Source organism: Bombina bombina, chromosome 3 (genome assembly GCF_027579735.1).
Source record: "Bombina bombina isolate aBomBom1 chromosome 3, aBomBom1.pri, whole genome shotgun sequence".
NCBI classification, from domain to species: domain Eukaryota; kingdom Metazoa; phylum Chordata; class Amphibia; order Anura; family Bombinatoridae; genus Bombina; species Bombina bombina.
Window position 1 is genome coordinate 947,966,296 of NC_069501.1, and position 25,541 is coordinate 947,991,836.

Here is a 25,541-nt window from a genome sequence, read left to right on the forward strand (position 1 = left end):
TGGATCAATGAGGTGTTTATTTGTTGTTTTTTATTTATTTCTGTAGTTTCTTTTTTGTTAGGGCAATAAAACTGGATATTAATTTCACAAAAGAAAATATCAGTTGTTTCTCTGGTCGGTGAAAATGTATAATGTTGTGGTATTAATCAATAAAGGAGCCATCAACTGACATGAAACTATTAAAAATAAAAAATATATATAATTACAGTATATAATTTGCTGATTTAAATTACAGTGATTAAAACTGTTTACTTGTTACAACTTACCCACGCACTAGATGTGTTTCCAGGAGAATCATGAGTATAATAGCTGGTTCTATGTTGCGACATCTGGTTCAGGAATTCATTATTTCTTCTATATATTAAAAAAATACAAGAAACACTTTAATATTTAGCTATGGAAGACATATACTGTGCATATCTTGGGTAATGGGTAATGCTAATCCGAGAGGATTATAAGTAAACCAGTATTTAAGGAAGTCTCTACTTGGTCACAGGTAACCTAGACAGAATAACTGACTTTCCTATTCAAGATCTTGGATACAAAAGACAAAGGGGCGCCTCATGAGTAGATCAGAGATGTAACATATCCCACACTGAATAAACAGTTAAATGGGTACATTTAGTTGAAGCACCCTTGTGTGCTTGTGGTAGCAGGCTGATAACTTGGGGTGTATCAGCTAACCCGGACAACAGGTTACACTCAGGAACCTCAGATGTAGTATCCAGATACCAAGATCCAGTCCACCCCAAAGATGCATCTGAGGAAACGGCAATTTTACAGCCGAGAAACACGTTGCATTAGGGGGGCTACAAGCTTATGCCCTCTTATCACTTGTAGCTTTTGCTTTTATGTGAGATTTAATAAACCTCTTATTTTACACAAAGCCAAGTGTTAGCACCCTACTTCCTTATCTACCGTTCTTTGGGGCGGACTGGATCTTGGTTCTCCATCTGGGTACTACATCTGAGGTTCCTGAGTGTAACCTGTTGTCCGGGTTAGCTGATACACCCCAAGTTATCAGTCTGCTACCACAAGCACACAAGGGGGCTTCAACTAAATGAAGAAAACTGCTACATCCCCAGTTATGCAACCATATAATTTTATTTTTTTATTTTTACTTCCCTCCACCTAGAAGTTTCAGTTTATTTTTCAATCAAGTTGTACAGTTTATAGATCACATTAAAGGTGAAAAAAGTTCTGAAATTATTTATCCTTGTCTCATTTTTTTACATCACAGAAACCTGACATTTTAACAGGGGTGTGTAGACTTTTTATATCCACTGTATATATATATATATATATATATATATATATATATATATATATATATATATATATATATATATATATATATATATATATATATATATATAATAAAACATATTTTTTTTCTATTTAAAGAACATGGGAATTTAAAATATGCGTAACTTGCTACGGATTTTGCGCTTTAGGTCTAACACGGTGTTGGGTCAGTGCACATGAAGAATTCGTAATCTTAAAGTGTGTTCTTGAAATATTAAATATTAAAAAATAATAATTTATATTGAAAATTAATTATAGGTACTGTAAAAACTAAATAATCCATAGAATATATATATATATATATATATATATATTTTACAGTATCTATTATAATTGGTAATAATTATAAATATTTTTAAATATTTTATATTTAATATTTCAATAGCCCAACACTACGTTAGACTTAAAGCGTGAAACACGAATCGCATTACGCATATTTTACATTCCTCTGTTCTGCACATATTATTTTTTTATTATTATTAAATATTATATATATAGCATATAACATTGGAATGTGAAATATTAATAACTCCTGTCGGGTTAGCACACGAGCGATAACTGTCAATTGAAGTATATGGGGAGAATAATTTATTGGGGTTGCGATATCCGAAGTCCTTTGGTTACTTTGCGTTGTAAAACGTGTGCCATTTGATGTGCGCAAAAAAGGATTACTTCTAGCGAAGATTATGTTTGCCCGGGAGCGCTCAATAGTGTGCCACTAATCTAGTCCTCAGTTTTTCTTTTTTTTTATTAGTTCATATCATTAAAAATCAAGCTGTCAGCAATCTTAAGACATTTTGACTTCCACCACTATATTTAAACTTGCACCCACATAATATCATGATATTGTTTGAAGGATTACATGGACATAAATTCACAACTTAAAGAGACATTCTGGTCAAAATTTAAATGCACATAAATGAATTACATATTTCAATATAAACACATTTGCAATATGCATGTATTGGCAAAAATGCTTTTAGTAAAAGTTATGACTATTTTAGTGCTAGTATTTTTCTCTGCAAGTACATTTGAATCATAACTAGATATTCTCAGAGCACCAGTATTTTAAATACTGCAGCTGCTCAGAGAGTCAGTGGGGCTTGTATTATGTCAGCAATTAACAAATTGAGTAATTACGAGATGATTCAAGCATCTTAGGCTCTCAGAGCAAGTGCTGTGTTTAAAATGCTGGTGCACGGTGCATACTTAAATACACTTTTAAAACAGCTAAAGCTTTTATTAGAAGCATTGTTGCTAATACATTTATATTACAAAAATTATCCATGTAGATTTTAACTTAAGGCTGAAATGTCCCTTTAAGCACACATTTTATAAATATGTGAGTGCATGCAAAAAAAATATTTTTTACGTTACTAGTCCAACTTGTCCTTTCACTGATAAATATAGAAATAATTTATATATAGAATTGCAGAAGAAATTATCTTATAAACAAGATCGTTATGTTGTGGGAAAGATGGACACCAAAGCATTCTTTGCTGGCCTGTATATGACTGATTTTACTGTTTTACATTACATATTTGATGAATATCTGCATTTCACTTTAGCTAGAATAATGCCATGATCAGCAATACACATGAAAATCAATGTCTTGCCTGTAAGGTATCACGTGTAAGTCACCTTTTAGTGAATAGACAGCTCTTGATTAAAAAATTCTCATTCATGTTTTATAAATATATTATATAACAGAATATTTGCTAAAAATAATAACTGTTTCTCATAATATTGTACTCTGTATGTTCCAGGAAGCCTTCCCTGTTTTGTATTTATTTATTGTACCCAAGGTGGATTTGATTTAAATCATGTTTTTTAAATCACTAGCAGTAGAACTCAATTTAAATCATGGTATTCTACATAAAGGTTTCATTTTTAGAATAATAATAGTAATAATATTAATTCAGATTATTTTTCCAGAAAATACTAATTTACTTATATACCTTTTAAAATGCATAGATAGATCATTGAAATAAATAAAATTATTGAGAGGTGAACTATCTCCAGTTTAATAGGTTACTTTGTTGGAACGAGAAAAATAATGATTACCTTAATAATAACAATTTAAATAGCTTTTTAAATTAAAACAATAACATTATAGTTCATTTTTTATGCTTGCCCTTCCCTCCTCACACTTAGGTCCTTGTGCAGATCTATTCCACCCCAAACAATCTTCTCTTCACTGAGCTTCTTGAAACTTAGTAAGAGTTGATTCTGTGTACATAGATTTGCAGGGAGAGCAATGACATTAAAGGGACAGTAAAATTAAAAATTACATTTGATTCATGATTCAAATAGAACATGCAATGTTCAAACACTTTCCTATGTACTTCTGTTATCTCATTTGCTCTGTTCTCATGGTATCCATTGTTGAAAAAGCATACATAAGTAGGCTCAGAAGCAATGCACTACTATGAGATAGCTACTTGTCATTGGCTCACCCAATGTGTTCACCTAGCTCCCAGTAGAGCATTGCTCTCCTTCAACAAAGGATACAAAAAGAATGAAGAACATTTGAGTAAATCTGAAAATTGTATGCTCTCTCTGAATAAAAAAAAACACATTTATTTAATTAAAACTAATTTAAATTAAAAAATCTTTTTTTTTTTTTTAAACAAATCATTTGTATCCACCCTGATTGTACCCCTATATAGCACTGATAAATCTGTTGTATTACAAATAAAGATGTTAGCCAATAAAAACACAAGACAACAGCATAACTGTGTACACAAGGAATAAGAATGGAAAAAAAAAAGAGGAAAGATAAATATGAATGAAAAGATTAGATGTATGCAGGTTGCTGAAGTACCAAAATATGATATAGATAAACACAAAATACAGGTTTTATTTGGTGACTATTTTCCAGTAGTTATGCAGGAGGTATTAAATGTATATTATTATTATTTAGTACATGTTTGTTCTTAATTGATAGGTCACTATTTGCTAGTGAGTTATGATGATTTAAGTGCAGGTAATGAGCATGCTAGTGACTAAGAGCTCGCTTCCATTGAGTCGTTAAAAATGGAGCCGTAAGCTACCAAGCGGCCGACAGCTAAAAGTAATTTACGGCTCCATTTTAGTACCAGGTTTCCATTGAAATATTTTGCGCATTGCGTGCAGTCGCTCTTTTCGTGTAGCTGTAAGTTAATGTTGTGTTAACGCTTCCATCTGACGTCGGATTTCTTGAAAATCAATTAGTTGCTAAGGTAACCTGACCTTACGCTATAGAATTTACGTTTAATGTCCGTGCTCCTTACCTGTGATTACCTCTCAAGAAAAATAAAGATACACTTATCCATATTTTTAATAATCAAATACTATTTTTTATTATATTTATATTTACCACTTCATAAATATAAGTAATATGTATTGCTGCCCTAGGCATAGGTCCAGTTTGAATTCTGTAGATACGTTCTTGCATATATTATTATATTTAAATATATACTGATATTTCTATTAGAATGTAAGTTCAACTATTCCTATACATGAGACAACAATACATATTACTTATAACAATTTATTTCTACATTAAAACACTTGCATTATTTGTAAGTTTTATCATTTCAATAGAGAATAGGTCTCAAAAAGCACAATTTTCCTCTTTTACACCAGCTGAGCTGGGTGTAATATTTCTCAATGTATCGACAGCCTCCGACAGTGTATTAAACGGTTTGCACTTTCATGGAAACCTGGTATAATTTATCGATTAAAGGCTTCTATTACTCTCTATGGGACGCAAAGATTTTTTCGGCAGCCATAGTCCGGCTGCTGATATTGAGGTATAACGCGCCATTGGAAACAGTCGATAAACGAAATTGCTTCCGACAGCATATTTATCGGTTTGCGAGCGCACGCAAATGGAATTACGGCTCAATGGAAGCGAGCTCTAAGTCATTACAAGTAAACAAAACTGATTAACCAGATACTTTAGCAGCTATTTTATTATAATGACATATAGTGCAGAACACTATTTTATGGTTTAGGAGAATAAACAAACTTGTTACATGTAAATATTTACAAACTGCTTATTGCCTGAAGGAATAATTTAGCAGTAATACCTTTCAGTGAATACTGTGAATACTTGAATCTAGTAAGGACAATGCTGATGGGTAGACTTAGGACTGGGTTACAAGTCATCAACACAGATTCTGACCTCTAAGTGCATTAATGCAAGATGCAAGTGCAACCCAGCTTTGTATCCTAAGAACATATATTAAAATGGTTTCTATAGCAGGAACACATGGAAGGAGATAATTGGAGTGAAGGTTGAAATAATTTCTCCTTTCTCTTAGGAAAAAGTCACAAAATAAATAAATGAACTCTTCTGATTTTCCTTAAACACATTTTATAACATTCATCTATAGTATTGTTTAAGCAGCTTTTCATAAGGATCCTTGAACATTTATGAGTTGCATGAATCACACATGCTGACTTATATAAATATTTTTACTCCAGGTTTCCTAGCTCACACATGGGTTCAGTAAAACAGCAGTACTCTTTATACTTCATTACCATTTTTTGTAAAGACTTGCTGCTTATTTCAACCTATTGTGAGTTGTACAGAAACTTTGTATATAGTTGATACAAGGCATTTGTGTCACGTCACTGCACTATTGTGATCTAAGTCATAGGGGTAGAATTATCAATGTGCGGACGGACATGATCCGCTGTAGCCGCACATCGATAAATGCCGGCAGCATACGCTGTTGGCATTTATCATTGCACAAGCATTTCTAGTGAAATGCTTGTGCAATGCCGCCCCCTGCACATTCGCGGACAATCGGGAGTGTCACTCAACCCGATCGTCTCAGAGGTGGCGAATGAGTTAAGGAACAGCTTCTTAACTTACATTTCCGGCGAGCCAGAAAAGTACGGGGGGTAGATAGCAGCATCTGCTGCTTGGTAAATCTACCCCTTAGGCTAAAGTAATGAAACATTTCTGTTAATTGATCAGCATGTTTGTATTTCAGGATTTTTTTATTTGTATATAACAACTTCAGAAACTTATACATTAGTCCAAGACAGGAATTGCAGCAGACGAGAAAAAAAAGTCCTATCTTTAACATTGAGTGGACTAGTAACTTTTTCCTTCTGGACAGTAACTTTTAACCTTTAACTGTGACCCACAAACCACACACACACATATACACACACATGTATACATACATACACATATACACCTACACACATATACACCTACACACACACACACACACACATATACATAAGCACACACACATCTACACATACACATATACACACACACACACACACATACATACATAAGCACACACATACACATATACACAAATATATATACACACACATACATAAGCACACAGACACCTACACACACATATACACAAATATATATACACACACATACATAAGCACACAGACACCTACACACACATATACACAAATATATATACACACACATACATAAGCACACAGACACCTACACACACATATACACAAATATATACACACACATACATAAGCACACAGATACCTACACACACATATACACAAATATATATATACACACATACATAAGCACACAGACACCTACACACACATATACACAAATATATATACACACACATACATAAGCACACAGACACCTACACACACATATACACAAATATATACACACACATACATAAGCACACAGACACCTACACACACATATACACAAATATATATATACACACATACATAAGCACACAGACACCTACACACACATATACACAAATATATATACACACACATACATAAGCACACAGACACCTACACACACATATACACAAATATATATACACACACATACATAAGCACACAGACACCTACACACACATATACACAAATATATATACACACACATACATAAGCACACAGACACCTACACACACATATACACAAATATATACACACACATACATAAGCACACAGACACCTACACACACATATACACAAATATATATATACACACATACATAAGCACACAGACACCTACACACACATATACACAAATATATATACACACACATACATAAGCACACAGACACCTACACACACATATACACAAATATATACACACACATACATAAGCACACAGACACCTACACACACATATACACAAATATATATATACACACATACATAAGCACACAGACACCTACACACACATATACACAAATATATATGCACACACATACATAAGCACACAGACACCTACACACACATATACACAAATATATATATACACACATACATAAGCACACAGACACCTAAACACACATATACACAAATATATATACACACACATACATAAGCACACAGACACCTACACACACATATACACAAATATATATATACACACACACACATACATACATAAGCACACACATACACATATACACAAATATATATACACACACATACATAAGCACACAGACACCTACACACACATATACACAAATATATATACACATACATACATAAGCACACAGACACCTACACACACATATACACAAATATATATACACACACATACATAAGCACACAGACACCTACACACACATATACACAAATATATATACACACACACACATATATACACACACACACCCTTTGTTTACTGAGAATCTAACTTTTCATTCTATTTAATATTTGCAATCTGCTTGCTCGTTTTATACCAGAAAGCACCTCCAGATTAATGTGCACAGCTTGGAAAGCAACCTCATAGGCATTCAATAAATTGCTTTCATTATTACGCTCTAGAGAGCCTCTTCAAATGCCTATAAAACCCTAGTTTTCTGCCTGTTAGCTAAATAATTGACCTGCCTTCAAATAATCAGGAGGGAATAGTTTTCTGAAAATGCTGGAATAATAAAACAGTCAAACACTTTGAAAAGTTTAGGAAATATTTTATGATGCAAGTTATTTTTTTGTATAGCCAGTCACTGTTTGGATGGGTGTTGACAAGTCATTTACAATAAATGATATTTTGCAGGCTATAGTACTAAACCATTAAGATCACATATCAAGCACCTTCCCTGTCTAATCAGAATCTGACACTTTACATTAGTGCACTTGTAATCTCAACATAATGCTTAAATTGGGTATAAAAAAGGCTGTTGCTATGCATGCAATTATTGCAACACTATTTAAGGAAACATTAATCCAAAATTTATTAACCATGAGGCCTATTACATGCAAAGTTACTGACAGTCTCAGTGTGAAGTTTCGCTCTAAAACTTTACAGTTATTATAAATTCCTATATTTCACATGCAACAGTTTTTTAAAATAAATAGCTATTGAGCATGTCAAGCATCTGCAAGATACATTTTTATAATGAATCTTGAAGTTACAGCGACATATAAGTCAAATTTGAAATACACAGCAGCAACCTCCCAACTGCCCCAATGAGACAATACTGGATTCTGAGCTGTGTCCCACTGAGACAGCCATTTATGTCTTGAATTGTGTTATTTAATATATATATATATATACGTTTTTTTCATGTTTGCATGATTTGATTTTAAATACGCTTGCTTTGCAAACAGAGAAGTGTACTTTTTAGCTTTTCCGTACTCTGGGGCTTTTTGAAAGTACAGCCAATATAGTCACATTACCTGAGGCATTCTATTGAATATATGTCCACAAACAAAAAATTGTATTCTGCTTAGGATACAGGAAATAATAGGAATAGAATAAGACAGGAAAAAAATGTTGTCAACTGACTTCAGGTATTCTGTGTGCTGGGTGGTATGACTGGTGAAACCTTACCTAGCACATACCAAACAATCCAGGCTAAAATGTAAGATAAAGATAATGGTTTCATGAGTGTAAATGTTTTTGGAAGTTGGAGGTGGAGCCAAACCGGAACAGCAAGGTCCTTAATGCATCCCTGAGACTACTGATTGCTTTGTGAATGGCTGACTTTACAGACAGTTGTTGGGTTTTCAGAGAAAGCCACTGTAAGGCAAATACAAGTACTGATGTTTATTTTGTAAAGGGAGCACTCTGTATGCTGAACTATTAGGAGTCTTAAAGCAGCATGAGCCCAACACTCTCTTATCCGGCCATTATTATTATTGGTTGCTTTAAAAATTTACTTTTTTTTTTTTTTTATCCATACAAGAGATTTGTTATAGGTGGGTAATTTATCAAAAACTAAACAGGTCATGAGGGAGAAGGAAAGGGAAAAAGGTGGGATTAATTTGGATGGTCTTCCATTTACAGATCAGAGATTCTATAATATTTGATCTCCCGCCAAAAAACTGTTTAGTGTGGGATGAAAATGAGACAAAAAAAGCATTTTTAAAACAATTGGGTATAGGAGTGGAGCTTGGTGAAGAAAGCAGATAAAGACTTTATATTTAGTATTTTCTTTCATTGGTTCACTCAGTCTGAGACAGGGGGGCATATTTAACAATGTGTGAGCGGACACAATACGAAGTAGCGTATCATGTCCACTGCACATCTCTGCCCATCGATAAATGCCAACAGCATACGCTGTCGGCATTTATCATTGCACCAGCAGTTCTTGTGAACTGCTGGTGCAGTGCCGTCCACTGCAGATTTGCGGCGAATCGGCAACTAGCAGGGGGTGTCAATCAACCCGATTGAATTTGATTGGGTTGATTTCTGTTCGCGGCCTCAGAGCAGGCGGACACGTTATGGAGCAGCGGTCTTTAGACTGCTGCTTCATAATTTCTTGATAACTTCTGTTTCTGGCGAGCCGGGAGGCTCGTTGGAAACAAGGGGCCTCAAGCTCCATACGGAGCTTGATAAATATGCCCCAGGATGACGTTGACATTTACAAATGCAGAGGGATAACGTAGTAGGAAGTTAGACCAAACAAAAAGCTATAGAATATCACAATAAGGGCAAGATCATACCTCTCAAATGAAATCAATACCGCTCCTATTCTTGCTCTACAAATGGAAAGTAATATGTCATTAATTCCCTTTCCCTATAAACTTCTATAGGGCGTGCTACAAAGGCCTCTTTTGGCTTTTAGTGCACGCTAACCTGAAGGTGCTCTAAGATAACCGCCTTTGTTCTTCAAAACTGAGAAGGAAATGTTATTTTTACACACAAACACACACACACACACACACACACATATATAGATATTTATGTATATACTGTATGCATTTAAAATATATATCTATAGCTGTATATCTAAATGTATACATATAACTATTTAAAAAGTGAAGAACAAAAGTATTTGAGTTTTATATATACATATATATGTGTGTGTGTGTGTGTGTATATGTGTTTGTATGCATGTGTTTATATGTATGTATATGTGTGCATACATATGTACACAATTAAACACATGCAAACTCATATATACACATATATACATACACACATACAAATATATACAAATAAATTTACACTTCTGAGCCCTTCCCAGTCAAACACCTTAAGATATAGCATATCCCTTTTAATCCCTTTTTAAAGATTTATTTAAATAGTAAACATATTTTATATTGAATATATATATATATATATATATATATATATATTTATATATATATATATATATATATATATATATATATATATATGTGTGTGTGTGTGTGTGTGTGTTTAATATTTTCTTTGTATATGTTTTACATGAGTTTTGTTAAACTTTGAGTCTAGACCTAACACTTTACTTTAGGTTTTAATTCACAATAACTTTTTTAGCACTGTTATATGTTATGCACAAAACATAGCTTTCAATATTGATCCACTTGTAATCTAGGCCTAAATGTGTTGCTCCAAAGCTTAGAAGCATAATGAGAATAGTTAAAGGGCCATAATACCCAAATGTTTAAACACTTGAAAGTGATGCAGCACAGCTGTAAAAAGCTGACTAGAAAATATCTCCTGAACAACTCTATGTAAAAAAGAAAGATATTTTACCTCAAAAGTTCCTCAGTAGCCACCTCCCATTGTAAAGGATTTCTAAGCAGCATTTTAGTGTGCCTGTCCTGGGGGACAGCTGAAAGGATGAGCCTTGTGAACTCTCATATTATTTCACCAATCAGGTAAAGGAAGCTTACAATGAAATCTCATGAGAGTTAAGTCAAATCTCATGAGATCACAGTAAGAGTTCATGACCTCAGCACTGCTGATGCTGATTGGCTGCTGTTCATTTCTTCATTTTTTTTTATTTTTACCTGCAGCTGGGATCAGCTGAGTATAACTTTTTACACAGAACTTACTCTGCTGAGCTGAGGAGATTGTGAGGTAAAATATCTTCCTTTTTTACATAGTGATGCTTAGGTGATATTTTCCTGTCAGCTTTTTACAGGTATACTGCATCAGTTTCAAGTGATTTAGCATATGAGTATTATGTCCCTTTAAGAAGCATGACTGAGCAGCAAGGCATTAAAAAAGAGTGTCATCAGCAAAGGAGGCATCATATTAGGAGAGTTTACAGGTGGAATAATCAAAATAGTATAAAGCTGTATAAGATAACCTGAGGACGTTTAAAGGGACAGTCAAGTCCAAAATAAACTTTCATGATTCAAATAGGGCATGTAATTTTAAACAACATTCCAATTTACTTTTATCACCAATTTTGCTTTGTTCTATTAGTATTCTTAGTTCAAAGCTAAACCTAGGAGGATCATATGCTAATTTCTTAGACCTTGTGTCATATAGATTGAGTTCACGCACACAAAGTTACCTAGGATTCAACACCGATTGGCTAAAAGGCAAGTCAGTCAAAAGAACTGAAATAAGGGGGCAGTTTGCAGAGGCATAGATACAAGGTAATTATAGAGGTAAAATGTGTATTATTATAACTGTGTTGGTTATGCAATACTGGGGAATGGGTGGGTAATAAATAGATTATCTATCTTTTAAACAACAAAAATTCTGGTGAGAACTAACAGGAACAGGAAAATGCCAAACAGGAAATAAGTGCAATAGAAATAAATCATAGAGTTGCATATAAGCTAAACATAACACCCATAACATCTCCCTCTTTTAGTGTTAATAAATCAACATTGTGAAATTTGGATGAGTCCTTGTAATAACACATTCTACAGGTTAAGTCTCTTGGGCATTGTGAATGTCTGCCACTACGGCTGCAGACTGGCCCTCCTTGTACAAAGAGTTTCTTAGCCCTCTCTGAGGTTAATGGGCTCTTCTCAATACTTGCTGGCATGCTCTGTGCTTGACTGCCATGAGGTATACCTGCTTGCTCAGGACTGTCATTAATATTAGTCTGTGGCATCACCTCTGTACATTCCTTACTGCCAATGGGTGAGTGTGCCCTTATAATATCAGATGAGTCTGGTCTGTCAACTGGATATTGAGAATCAGGCTGCTCAGCCACTCGCAGATCCACACGATTGCGGCGATAGAGGGTTCCTTCAATGTCCACAAGATAGGAGCATGGTGCAACTTTTTGCAGACAGGTACCCATTCTCCAGCGACTTGTTCGATCTCCAGGCAGGGGTTTCACTTGCCTCTTAAGTCGTAACTTTTCTGGTATACCATGTATCACAGAGGGTTCAAGTAGCTTGTTGGCAACTGGTAAGGAGGTCTTTAATCTCCTTGACATCAGTCTCTGTGCCGGACTACTATCCATGCCCTCGGTTGGAGTGTTTCTCCAATGTAAGATGGCCTTCCACGGGTCTTTACCATCACTTTCTTGCATAAATTTTTAACAATCTTCACAGCAGATTCAGCTTTGCCGTTAGCCTGTGGATGACGTGGTGAAGAAGTCACATGCTCAAACTCCCATTCAGTGGCAAATTTCCTGATTTGTAAGATTGCAAACTGAGGGCCGTTATCAGAGATCACTTTATCTGGTTGTCCATGACGTGCAAACTGAGCCATGCACCTCTTAACTGTAGTTTCAGTGGATAAGTCAGGAAGAAGTTCAATTTCCCAGAAGTCTGAGTAATGATCAACTAATATCAGATATTCTTTTCCTGCGTAGTTGAATAAGTCTATACTGACGATCTGCCAAGGACGTGTAGGTATCTCATGTGACATCATGGTTTCTTTTTGTTGCAAATGTGCATATTCATTGCAAGTGGGACAATTGCTGACAAAGTCTTTGATTTCACCTTGCATGTTGGGCCAGTAAAGAGTATCACAAGCTTGTCTGTAGCATGCCTCACCCCCAATGTGACTTGAGTGTATGCGTAATAACATCTCTGCTCTAAGTAACTTTGGTATTATGACTCTTGGACCTTTGCATAAGATACCATTTTGTATGCTGATCTCATCTCTGAAGGACCAATATTCTTTCACAATTGCAGGTGCTGCATCCTTTTCATCTGGCCACCCAATCAGAACAATAGACTTCAGTGCTTGTAAAGTTGCATCTCTGTCTGTGTGCTGTATGAGCTGATGTAGCCACTGATCTGTGACATTTAGATAGTCCGCTTGATTGACTTCAGCAAAGAAAGTTTGTTCCTGTTGCAGCAAACAAACTGTATGATGCTCATGCTCACCTCCGGGTGCCACATGATCCGTTGTAGCTCTGCTCAGGGTATCACTGATATACATTTCACATCCTGGCTTGTAGACAACATTGAGGTTGTAATGCTGCAATGTAAGCATCATGCTCTGCAAACGCTTGGGAGCACATAAAAGGGGCTTTTTGAATATGGCTATTAGCGGTTTGTGATCAGTTTCAGCTCTGATTGTATCCCGGCCATAAAGATAATGATGAAAATGCTGGCAAGCAAACACAATGCTTAAACATTCCTTTTCAATTTGAGCATAACTCTGCTCGGCTGACGAAAGAGCTCTGGACGCATATGCAACTGGCTGACCTTCTTGCAATAGACAACATCCTAGGGCCATTTTTGCTTGAGTCACTTTGTATTGCGACAGGTTTTGTGACATCATAATATTTCAACACTGGGGCAGCGGTGGACCAAGCGTTTTATCTCCTCCACTGCCTGGTCATGCTTGGGAAGCCAGTGCCAAACTGCATCTTTGTCCAGAAGTCTTCTCAATGGCTGACACACCTCAGACAAGTGCGGCATGAATTTTGCTAGGTATCTGACAAAGCCAATAAAACGATGTACCGCTTTGGCGTCACCAGGGTGTGGCATGTCTACAATGGCTCTAATCTTATCTGGGTCAGCTTTTAAGCCTTGTGAGGACAGGATATGTCCATGGAAACCAACTTCTTGCACCTTGAACTGCAATTTCTTTACCCTGAGTCTCAGCATCACCTGCCTGCAACGATCCAGTAGTGCTTTTAGATTCTCATCATGGTCATGCTCAGCTTCTTCATCTGTATTACCACAGCCAACTATAAGAATGTCATCGGCTATTGGCTCAATTCCGTGGAGCCCACATATAGTTCATGCTGCTTCGCTCTTACACCTCCGGTGGCTTACAGAGACTCCAAATGGCAGTTTCAGCCATCTCTTTCTGCCCCAAGGAGTCCAGAAAGGTGGTCATGTAGCTACTCTTTTCATCCAGTTTGCACTGGTAAAAAGGCATCTCTTGCATCAACAAGTGTTAAAAAACCCGTGCTTTGGGTAGTTGTGCAAAACGTCGTCAAGTGTTGGCATTAAGTAGTGTGACCATTTCAGGGCCATGTTCAGAAACTTGGGATCAATGCAAATTCTGATCTTCTCAGGCTTCCTAATAACTACCATGTTGCTTATCCAATCCGTAGGCTCTGATACTGAAGTAAGATGTCCTTCAGCTTCATACTTATCCAGTTGTGCTTTGACCTGCGGCTTAATGGCTACTGGCACATTGCGTGGGGCACATTGTACTGGTGGAATGCTAGTTCAAAATGTACCTCTCCTGGAACAGATACTACTGGGCCATCAAACACATCATTATAGAAACTTAGGATTTGCTGTTTTGTCAGTGGCCTAGTCAGGGATTTTGCAGGCTGATTATCAACATTGTGTAGTTCAGCAGGAATGGTGAACTGCATCAGACCCAGGCGCTCACATGTTGAACCAGACAATAGCGGTTTCTGATTGGCCTCAACAATCTCAAACTCAAGTTTGTGAATACGTTCACGTATGCTGCATTCTGTTTGGAAAAGTCCCAATGAATCCATTAGTTCCTCTGAATATAACTTCAATTTAGTGCTACTTGGCTGAAGAGGTACCCTAGGTGCCAGTTTCATCTTGTCTTTTAAACTCATGACATCACATGTTGCACCTGAGTCCAGCTGGCAGGGGTTGGCATATATTATTTAGTCTGAGATTTACAAACCATTTTTGGCCCTTAGATTTTACAGCACCAATGGCTTTTGAGTAAACCACCTCAGTGCTATGTAAATGTGCATCCTCAGAATCTGACGTTTTCTGCAATTGTGGTGCATCTTTCTTGCTTCCCAGTACTCCAGCAAAATGATTTAGTCTACCACATGCTCTACAGATTTTCCCATAAGCAGGGCACTGTTCTTTCTCTCGTACTGCACACTGCCACAGTGAGCTTGCAGGATGCAGGCTTGCTCATAGGTGAGTTGTGTAGGTGATTTTTGTGCTGAAACTTGTGCTGGTGGTTCTTCAAGCTTAGCTGTTGCTTGGAGGCTGCATTGATACTGTCAGTCTGTTTATCCTGCTCCATAGCTCTCATATGTTTGTCAGTAAGTTCTGCAGTGCGACATATCTCAATTGCTGCTTGTAGGTTTAATCATGTTCCCTCAATAGGTGGTGAGTGTGCTTTCACTATTAATACCTAGAACTATTTGTCATGAATAAGTTCATCTCTCAGGAGAGCCATATTCACAGCTTGCAGCTTTTTCTCTTAGCCGTGTGACAAAGGTTGTCTATTGCTTCACCTTCTTCTTGCTTGCAGCTGCCAAATATATATCTTTCATATATTAAATTTTTAGAAGGTCTGAAAAAAGCTTCTAATGCATCTAGGATGGCTTTAGTGTCCCTATTTTGCTCCTCTGCGAGGTTTAAATTATGCTTATAAACATGGTGGCATTCACTGCCCATCACCCTCGTCAGTGTGGCTGCTTGCACTGCTGCAGGCTTCTCATTTAACCCTGTGGCTAGGGAGTAATCCTCAAACTCAACTCTGAAGTTGTCCCAGTTACTGCTGCAATCCCCACTCACCCTCATTGCCTCATGCAGTGGAATGTTGTTAGCAGCTGCCATGGTGCTGGTTTTTTTGCTTTCAGTGCTCAGCTTTCAGCACAGGACTGTGATTGCTACAGGAGACACAATCAGCTCTAAAGTCTCTCACTGCAAGACTGGCAAGTTCTTATCATCAGATGTATAGAAACAGCGCAGATTCAGATACTTCTGACACCATGTTTCATGCGGTGTAAATAATGACAGTACAAGGCATTAGTGTACAGAAGCCATGATCTTAGCAGAGAACTAACAGGAACAGGAAAATGCCAAACAGGAAACAAGTGCAATAGAAATAAATCATAGAGTTGCATATAAGCTAAACATAACACCCATATCAAACTCTCCCGTATTTCCCAAGTTCTCCTGTAATTAAGTAAAAATTTTCAGAATCTCCCGACTCCCTTATTTGTTACTTTGTCTCCCTCTTTTTTTCTGGTGTGTCATGTTGGATGCCCAAAAAAAAAACACTGCTATTAAAAAAAAAGAGCTAAATCCAACATATTTTTTTTAATGGCCTCCCGAGTTCCTGTTCTAAATGCAGGAGAGCGGAAACTCTGGTGGCGGATATCCACAGAGCGTGACAGCAGAAGAGAGGGTAGAGGCAAAACTGGCAGACAGTGTGTAGTGGTTTGATGTGGACTGAACCTTCAATACAGTCAGTCAGCGGTTGAGACTCATATTCAGGCTTGATGGGCAGCATTATGCAGTTGTACTGATTTACTATCTTTTGCATATAATCCTAGATGAACAAAGCAGAGGGCGCTTCATGTGCATATAAGTTTGGCAAATATACGATAATGAATAAAGGTTGTACAGGGTACTCATAATATACAGCAGCATGCTATTGTGCTAGTAGGCGCATTCTAAAGAATCTCAGTGCTCCAGCTCACTGCTCAAAGGTAATCAGCTCCCTCCAATGAATCAAATGTTCAGGGTTCAACACATGTAGACCAGATGTGTGTTAAAATATCAAAACAGTTTTTATATAAAGCTTATTTCTTTGTATAAAGCAATTATTAAAAAGAGGGGTTGAAACATTCACTTAGAGCCCCAATAAAATGCAACGCATTTCTCCTCTGGCACAGCAGTTTCCTCAGGCATAAAAAATAATGGTATGTCACATAACAGGCATGCTAGCTTTTTAAACCACAAATAACCAATAGCATTTCTCAATTACAAACACACCCCTATTGTCAGGAATCCTACAATTCACCTGCTGCAACTTACTACTAACAGATCCAATTGGGTCTAAACACACACACCTACCTATCTCTAATTGGTCTACAAAAGTTACCATCTAATGTGTTGCTGATATTATTTTACATGTGAAGTACACATTTTTATAAGGTGATACTAAGGGCCAATTTATCAAGCTCCGTATGGTCTAAAGACCGCTGCTCCATAACTCGTCCGCCTGCTCTGAGGCCGCAGACAGAAATCAACCTGATCGAATACGATCGGGTTGATTGACACCCCCTGCTAGCGGCCGCAAATCTGCAGGGGGCGGCATTGCCCCAGCAGTTCACAAGAACTGCTGGTGCAATGATAAATGCCGACAGCGTATGCATTTATTGATGTGCGGTGGACATGATACGCTACATTGTATCATGTCCGCTCTAACATTAATAAATATACCCCTATGTGTACAATCTAATAACAGTAAAATACTCAAAATTGAATCCTATTGTCAAAAAACAACTAGCTCTGTGTAGATCTTAACTCGAGTGACAATAAGTTTGTTTTGCTACGTATCAAAGGCATCCCAATCGTTAGTGTGTCAAATAATTTTGCATTACGGAGTATATCGAGGGGTTGAGAAGTGTCACATGATAAAGAATCGTCACACCACCATATGCATTAAAGTGTATATTATTATGTTTTATATTGTTCATAAAGTGCCTGATGATTTATTTATTATTCACAAGAACTGCTTGTGCAATGATAAATGCTGACAGCGTATGCTGTCGGCATTTATCTACGTGCAGCGGATATGATACGCTACATCGTATCACTCACATACGTACGTACATACACAGATATGTACACACACATTTATATACATACGTATATACACATATGTACGTACAAACATACGTACACACACACTCAAACATACATAAACACACACATATATACATATGTGCACACACATACATACGTACACACATACATATGTACACACACACTTATACATACCACTCATACATACATAAACAGACACATTTATACATACATGCACACACATACGTATATGTACACATACATAGAAATACATATATACATACATAAACACACACATATATACATACGTGCACACACATACATATGTGCGTACACACATACATAGACATATATATGTACACACACACTCATACATAAACACATACATATATACATATGTGCACACAAATACATATGTACACACATACATACCCACTCATACATACATAAACACACACATACATACATAAACAAAGACATATATTTATGTGCACACACATACGTATGTAAACACATACATACATATGTACACACACACTCATACATACATAAACACACAAATATATACATACGTGCAGACCGATACACGAACGTACACACATATAGAGGCCTATTTATCATAGGTCTTGCAGACCTGATCCGACACTGCGGATCAGGTCCGCAAGACCTCGCTGAATGCGGAGAGCAATACACTCTCCATATTCAGCATTGCACCAGCTGGCCCCTGCAGACTCGCGGCCAATTGGCCGCCAGCAGGGGGGTGTCAATCAACCCGATCGTACTTGATCGGGTTGAATTTCAGCAATTCCTGTCCGCCTCATCAGAGCAGGCGGACAGGGTTATGGAGTAGCGGTCTTTGTGACCGCTGCTTCATAACTGGTGTTTCTAGCGAGTCTGAAGACTCGCCAGAAACACGGACCTTCAAGCTCCGTTCGGAGCTTGATAGATAGGCCCCATACAGACATGCATACATACATACGTACACCCACACTTATAAATATATAAACACATACAGTATATACATATGTGCACACACATATGAACGTACAAACATACATACATACATACATAAATACGCACACATACACTCATACATATATAAACACACACATATATACATATATACATAGACACACATACATACATACCTATACAAACACTCAGAAATATATAAACACACACATATATACATATGTGCACACACGTACATGCACACATACATAGACACACATACATATACACACTCATACATATATAAACACACACATATATACATATGTGCACACACGTTTGTACACACATACACGCATACAGTATATAGATACGTACACACATTTGTACATACATAATCACACACATATATACATACGTGCACACACATACATATGTACACACATGTCAATGCCGATTTCCTCTGTGAATTTGTGTTGATACCTGAATCTCCCTAATTTTTTTCCAAGAAAAGTTGACAAACCCTACTTGCAATAGATGTTTATAATCAACATTTGAATATTGCAGTTTACAACATTTCAGTAAAGTGATGGGCATGAAAATAGCAGAAGGTTAAGTAGTAAATTTGGAATAGAAAGTAAGCAAGACAATTGACTTAGTAGTTCATACATAGTAAATGTATATACATTGCATAGCAGAATATATGCTTGTGAAGGGTGCAGGCATCTTTAATGTTAACAAGGACTAATCAGCTGAAAGTGCCTGAGCTATATGAGACTGGTATGATATAATACATCTCATGATTAATGGTGTCAATGTTGATCTTACTGTGAGTAGCAAAATTAGTGGCTGTGAGTATGAAGGTGCAATGAGTTGCTGGATGCAGAGGAATATTGATGTAAAAAGGAGTATTGGGAATTTAACCATAGATTTTATTAGCAAAGGTGTTTATAAAAAAGGGCAGAGGTTTTTGTTTATGGTTTATACTTTTGTTAAATGTTTATGTTTTGATGGTTTGTATTTGGTGTATATTACAGCACTGCAGAAAATGCCTGAAAATAAATGCAAAATGTTGTAAAAAAGAATACTAATCTGAAATGGCCAATGGGATACAAAAAATGCTTGAAATTCCTTAGAGTATTACTAGCCACCACTAAAGGATTATTCTATCATTGGACCATTGCTTATTGATTCTTCTGCCATAGACCCATGACTGCCAACTGTCAGGGTACCTGTGAAATAACATTGAATAAATTACAGATGTATCACAGAATTTAATATTTCATTTTAGCTAATATCTAATTTGATATGAAATGGTCTCACTATAGCCCCTGCCCCCTCACTGATAACTTAAGAAAAGTGAGGACAAAAACAACCCATTTGGTTCAATTAGTGAAGGCAGTTAATTTCAAAGAGATTTTTATCACATGGCTCTCTCAAGTTTGATTTCCTGATCTTTCTTCCATGTAAGAAAAATTAATAAAAATACATGAAGCTCAGATGTACGTCTCAATGGAAAATAGCAGGACAAAACAGGGAGACATATTTTGCTGAAAGCATAAAAGAATTTAAATCTTGGTTTTGGAAAGAGAAGTTAGAAGTTCATCTATATGAACTGTATAATTCTCAAAGATTTAATTGATACTTAGACTGTATAAATTAATATATATATATATATATATATATATATATATATATATATATATATATATATATATATATATATATATATCCATGGATCTGAGAAATGCATTTCAGGTTTGTAATAAATTAAATGAACAACTGTATAACCTTATTTTAAAGATGTATGAAACAAATAACATCTTCTTGATTTTCCAGGAGTACAGTGATACACTCAGCAAGAGATATACATATATGCAATATTTATATTAATATTGGAAGTTGAAAGCCTGAGAGTTAGATTTTATTTTTGAAAACATAGAAGTCTTAAGGATTTGAAGTTTGGACAAATCATATATATAGTTTTCAAACATTAAATATGTGCCTAAGACTGTCCGAATAATAGGTACAAATAAATGTATATGAGATTGCCTTTTTGTATGACATTAAATATTAATATTTGCTGACTTTAATAAGTAGCTATTTATTTATTTAAAATGTCCAATTTATTTCAAATTTAATAACCTATTCTTTTTATTTTTCAGGCATCTGATAAATGCATGTGTGGTTGTCCTATAAATTGTGTCATATGTTTTGTGCACTCAGCAAGAGATATGTATGCTCCATATTCTGTATTTGTTTAAATATGGGATAATGATCGAGTGTAGCTTTGAAGGCATCTTCTAAAATATTGTGGGAAGTGTATTATGTTTAGTATTAAAATGCCAAGATTAAATAGTATGACATAATCCAATACACATGGAACATGTGGTTTGTTAATAATGGAAATTAAAGTATGTTTAATAAACATTTTAAGGTGAGATATTTAAACTGTAGCAATATTTGATGGTAAAACTGCATTTCTGGTTGTCTGCTGCCACCTATAGTTCAAAGATGGTATTGCAACCAAAAGGTAATTGATTGCTCAGGGAAGCATTTCCCAAATAACCTATGAGATGTTCAGCACCGAAAGGCCTATCAAAGACAGCACTGTGGGCGTATCCAAACATTCACCAATGATTACAAAATAGAGGAGGGGCCTATCACTTGAAAAGCTCATGCAAAGGAGAAAGAAGGGGTCTTTGCTTGCTAAAATTTTGACTGATAACCTTGCTGGCCTTTAGGGACACAGTCACTATAAGCAAAGTTTGGGCTAACTTCCTTATCCATATTGCAAAATACCTCTCTTAATTTATTAGGTGAACCGGACTTATGTGAAAAAACTGAAACTTCAACTTGGTATTTGTAACGTATAAAGGGTTGTTTCATACTTTTATTGTAACTCAAAGGTATTCTATAGCTATAGTTTAATTAAAGCTGGTGATTTAAGAGGGCACTTTGTATTTTAAGTTATATCCATAGTCCTGTGTAAATTAGAACCAGTCGTATTCAATGCTAGATAATCTTGTTTGCTAGATAAAGGTTTTTTTGTATTTTATATCTTTAAGTCAGGCTTATTATTGCAGTTAAATTTCTCTGGTGTATTAAGTTATTTGTAGCTATTGTGATATATTTTAAAATGTATTTTATGGCGGCTAAATAAGAGGTTATTTCAGCTCAGATAAATTGGCATATCAATTGGATGTTAAAGTATTTTTGTTATACTGTTTACCTAAACACTGTTAAGCTAACGGTCCATACTTTGGTATTTTATTGTGGTATTTTAATGCGATTCGTTGTGAGGAAAGTTAATTTTAATGGTATATCTTTTATGATCTTTGTAAAGAATATTATAACAACATAAGCGTGTATAGTCAATTCATAATCTAGTCTCTTTTCTATATAAATATATTTCAATGTGTTAAAAAATTTAACTAATCTCAAGAATTTAGGAATAAATATTAATTTCAATTGTTTCGTATATACATTTTAATTGGAGGTTGTTTTAAAGAATAATAACAAATAAATTGTATTATAATCCTGGTATATACTGACAAAACAGATATTAACATAAGTACTAAACTCTATATTCTTGCTATAAAATTTTATAAATAATATATGTTTCTATCCCCTTTCAAAGGTGTTAAATACATCCATGGGGTAAATTTATCAATGTGCGGGAGGACATGATCTGCTGTAACGGATCATGTCCACCTCACATCGATAAATGCTGACAGCTTACGCTGTCGGCATGTATCATTGCACAAGCATTTCTCATGAATGTCGCCCCTTGCACATTCACAGACAATTGGCCGCTAGCAGGGGGTGTCAATCAACCCGATCGTATCTGATCGGGCTGATTGCTGTCCGCCACCTCAGAGGTGGCAGACGAGTTAAGGAGCAGTGGTCTTATAACTGCTGCTTCTTCACTTACATTTCCAGCGAGCCAGAAAGTACGGGAGTAGATAGCAGCATCCGCTGCTTAGTAAATCTACCCCATGGTGTTAATTTGGAAATATATTTGCATGACTGAATCCACATCACACTGTGCCAGCCACTTTGAATAGCAAAATAAATTATTTCAAAATATCATGTAGACTGGATAATAAACGTTGTAAAAGCATTGCAACATAAAACTAAAAATATAAATATATATGTGTGTGAGAAGAGTGGTATTTTGGGCGCACTGTTCACATGGAAGATTCTATGTGCCAGAGGACGATTTGTGAAACAAAACAGAATATATGGGTTAATAATAAAAACTAAATGATTCAAACCCAAATCCTTTGTGGATTATAGTATTCGTATGCTCTATACAAAATATATACAAAAATATGTGAAAACTTTCCTGTTTAACCCGGTCTATTTTTTAAAAAGTCCATAAAATGAATGGATTAGTCCATACAACAAATACCATATGTAAAATGCAGGTTTTGTTCATAAAAAATCCATACATTAATTAAAGTGCCCACTTACTAGAAGTTACCCCAATCAAATGAGGTAAGTATTGTGCCCCTTTAAGAGTGCTGGTCTCCTTTAAGAAATCTGGTCTTGAATGTAGCAGTTCAGGTATTCACTTCAATGTTACCTCGGTATGGTAGAAAAATACTTCCTTCCTCCCCAGTCTGTTCTGCTTACTCCTCTCCACAGTCCCAAGTGGCAGTCATATAAGGGAAGAGCAAGAACAAACAAATAGTGCAACACTGTATGCAAGTAAGTGCAATATTTTATTAAACACTTAAAAATAAATGCTCACATTTAAAAACCTCAATTTAGTATGATGTATCAGTTACAACATCTAGTGCCAAAGCTTAACAAATGAACAATTTCCCAATTGACACTCGTATGTCAATTGTTTGCTCTGCGGTGGTGAATCAAAGTGCAAAGTCTCTCAAAAGTATAATCTCCTTACACGTTTCAAAGGTGTATAAAATTGGTTACCTTCTAATTCAGACCCAAAGGATTTGGGTTTGAATCATTTAGTTTTTATTATTAACCCATATATTCTGTTTTGTTTCACAAATCGTCCTCTGTCATATAGAACCTTCCATGTGAACAGTGTGCCCAAAATACCACTCTTCTCACACACATTTTCTTACTTATTGGATTTAGGACACTGTTAGGTGGGGACCTGACTCTTGTCCTTTTTCCGGGTATTAGTCTGCCGGTTCATTTATTTAACATCTAGATTATTGGTCTTGGGGTTACACACTTAGCGCTGATTTGTTTTGTTCTCTTTTCACGCATATATATATATATATATATATATATATATATATATATATATATATATATATATATATATATAGGGCTTGAAATTTCCAGTGGTCCACTGATCCCAGGCTAGTAACTTTTTCCCTCTGGGCAAGTAGCTTTTAACTACTGACTAGCAAACCATAGTGATATTTTTTCACCCTTGTATATATATATATATATATATATATATATATAAAATCAAAGGGCTAGATTACAAATGAGGTGCAAACGGTTTTGCGCTAGCACAATTCTCTTTTTGCGAGCCATATTCATTTCGCTGATATCACAAGTGGAGCAAAATCAAGGTTGCACTAGCGCAATTGCCCTTTACACTTCAGTCCTTTCAGTGATCTTAGAGCAGTGGTTAACTGTTTTCCGAAACTAAAAAGTTGCACAAAACACTTCAAAAATACATTACAAAGTACAGTTACATTAATATTAACACTGTCTAATAAAAAATATTTAAAAACAAATTGCACACAACAGTTATTATTATTATTATTATTATCAGGTATTTGTAGAGTGCCAACAGATTCTGCAGCGCTGTGAACATAGTCTGTATACAGGATAGCTTTTGCAGGGATCAGGTGGGTAGAGGGCCCTGCCGAGAGTTTCACTGTTGTAGTCAGCTCTTATGAAGGCGATCTACAAACAGCTGGGCTCATAGGCTTACATTGTAAGGGGTTCAAGGGGAAAGCAATGGAGTTAGGAAAGGTTAGTTTTGGTTGTAAGCAACCCTGAATAGTAGAGTTTTTAGGGAGCGCTTGAAGCTGTTAAAACTAGGGGAGAGTCTTGTGGAGCGAGGCAGGGAGTTCCACAAGATGGTGGCCAGTCTGGAGAAGTCATGTAAAAGGGAATGTGAGGAAGTAACAAGAGAGGAGGAGATCCTGAGCTGATCGAAGGGGACGGGAGGGAGAGTA

General features: G+C 35.9%; 1 protein-coding gene across 1 annotated transcript in view; it reads right to left on the minus strand.

The window, feature by feature from the left end:
- Positions 1 to 25,541, minus strand: part of EPSTI1 (epithelial stromal interaction 1) — a 257,977-nt gene that overhangs the window by 74,044 nt on the left and 158,392 nt on the right. The window contains exon 7 of the mRNA XM_053707975.1: positions 267 to 354. Within this exon, the coding sequence (XP_053563950.1) occupies positions 267 to 354 (88 nt within the window). The remainder of the gene's footprint in view (positions 1 to 266; positions 355 to 25,541) is intronic.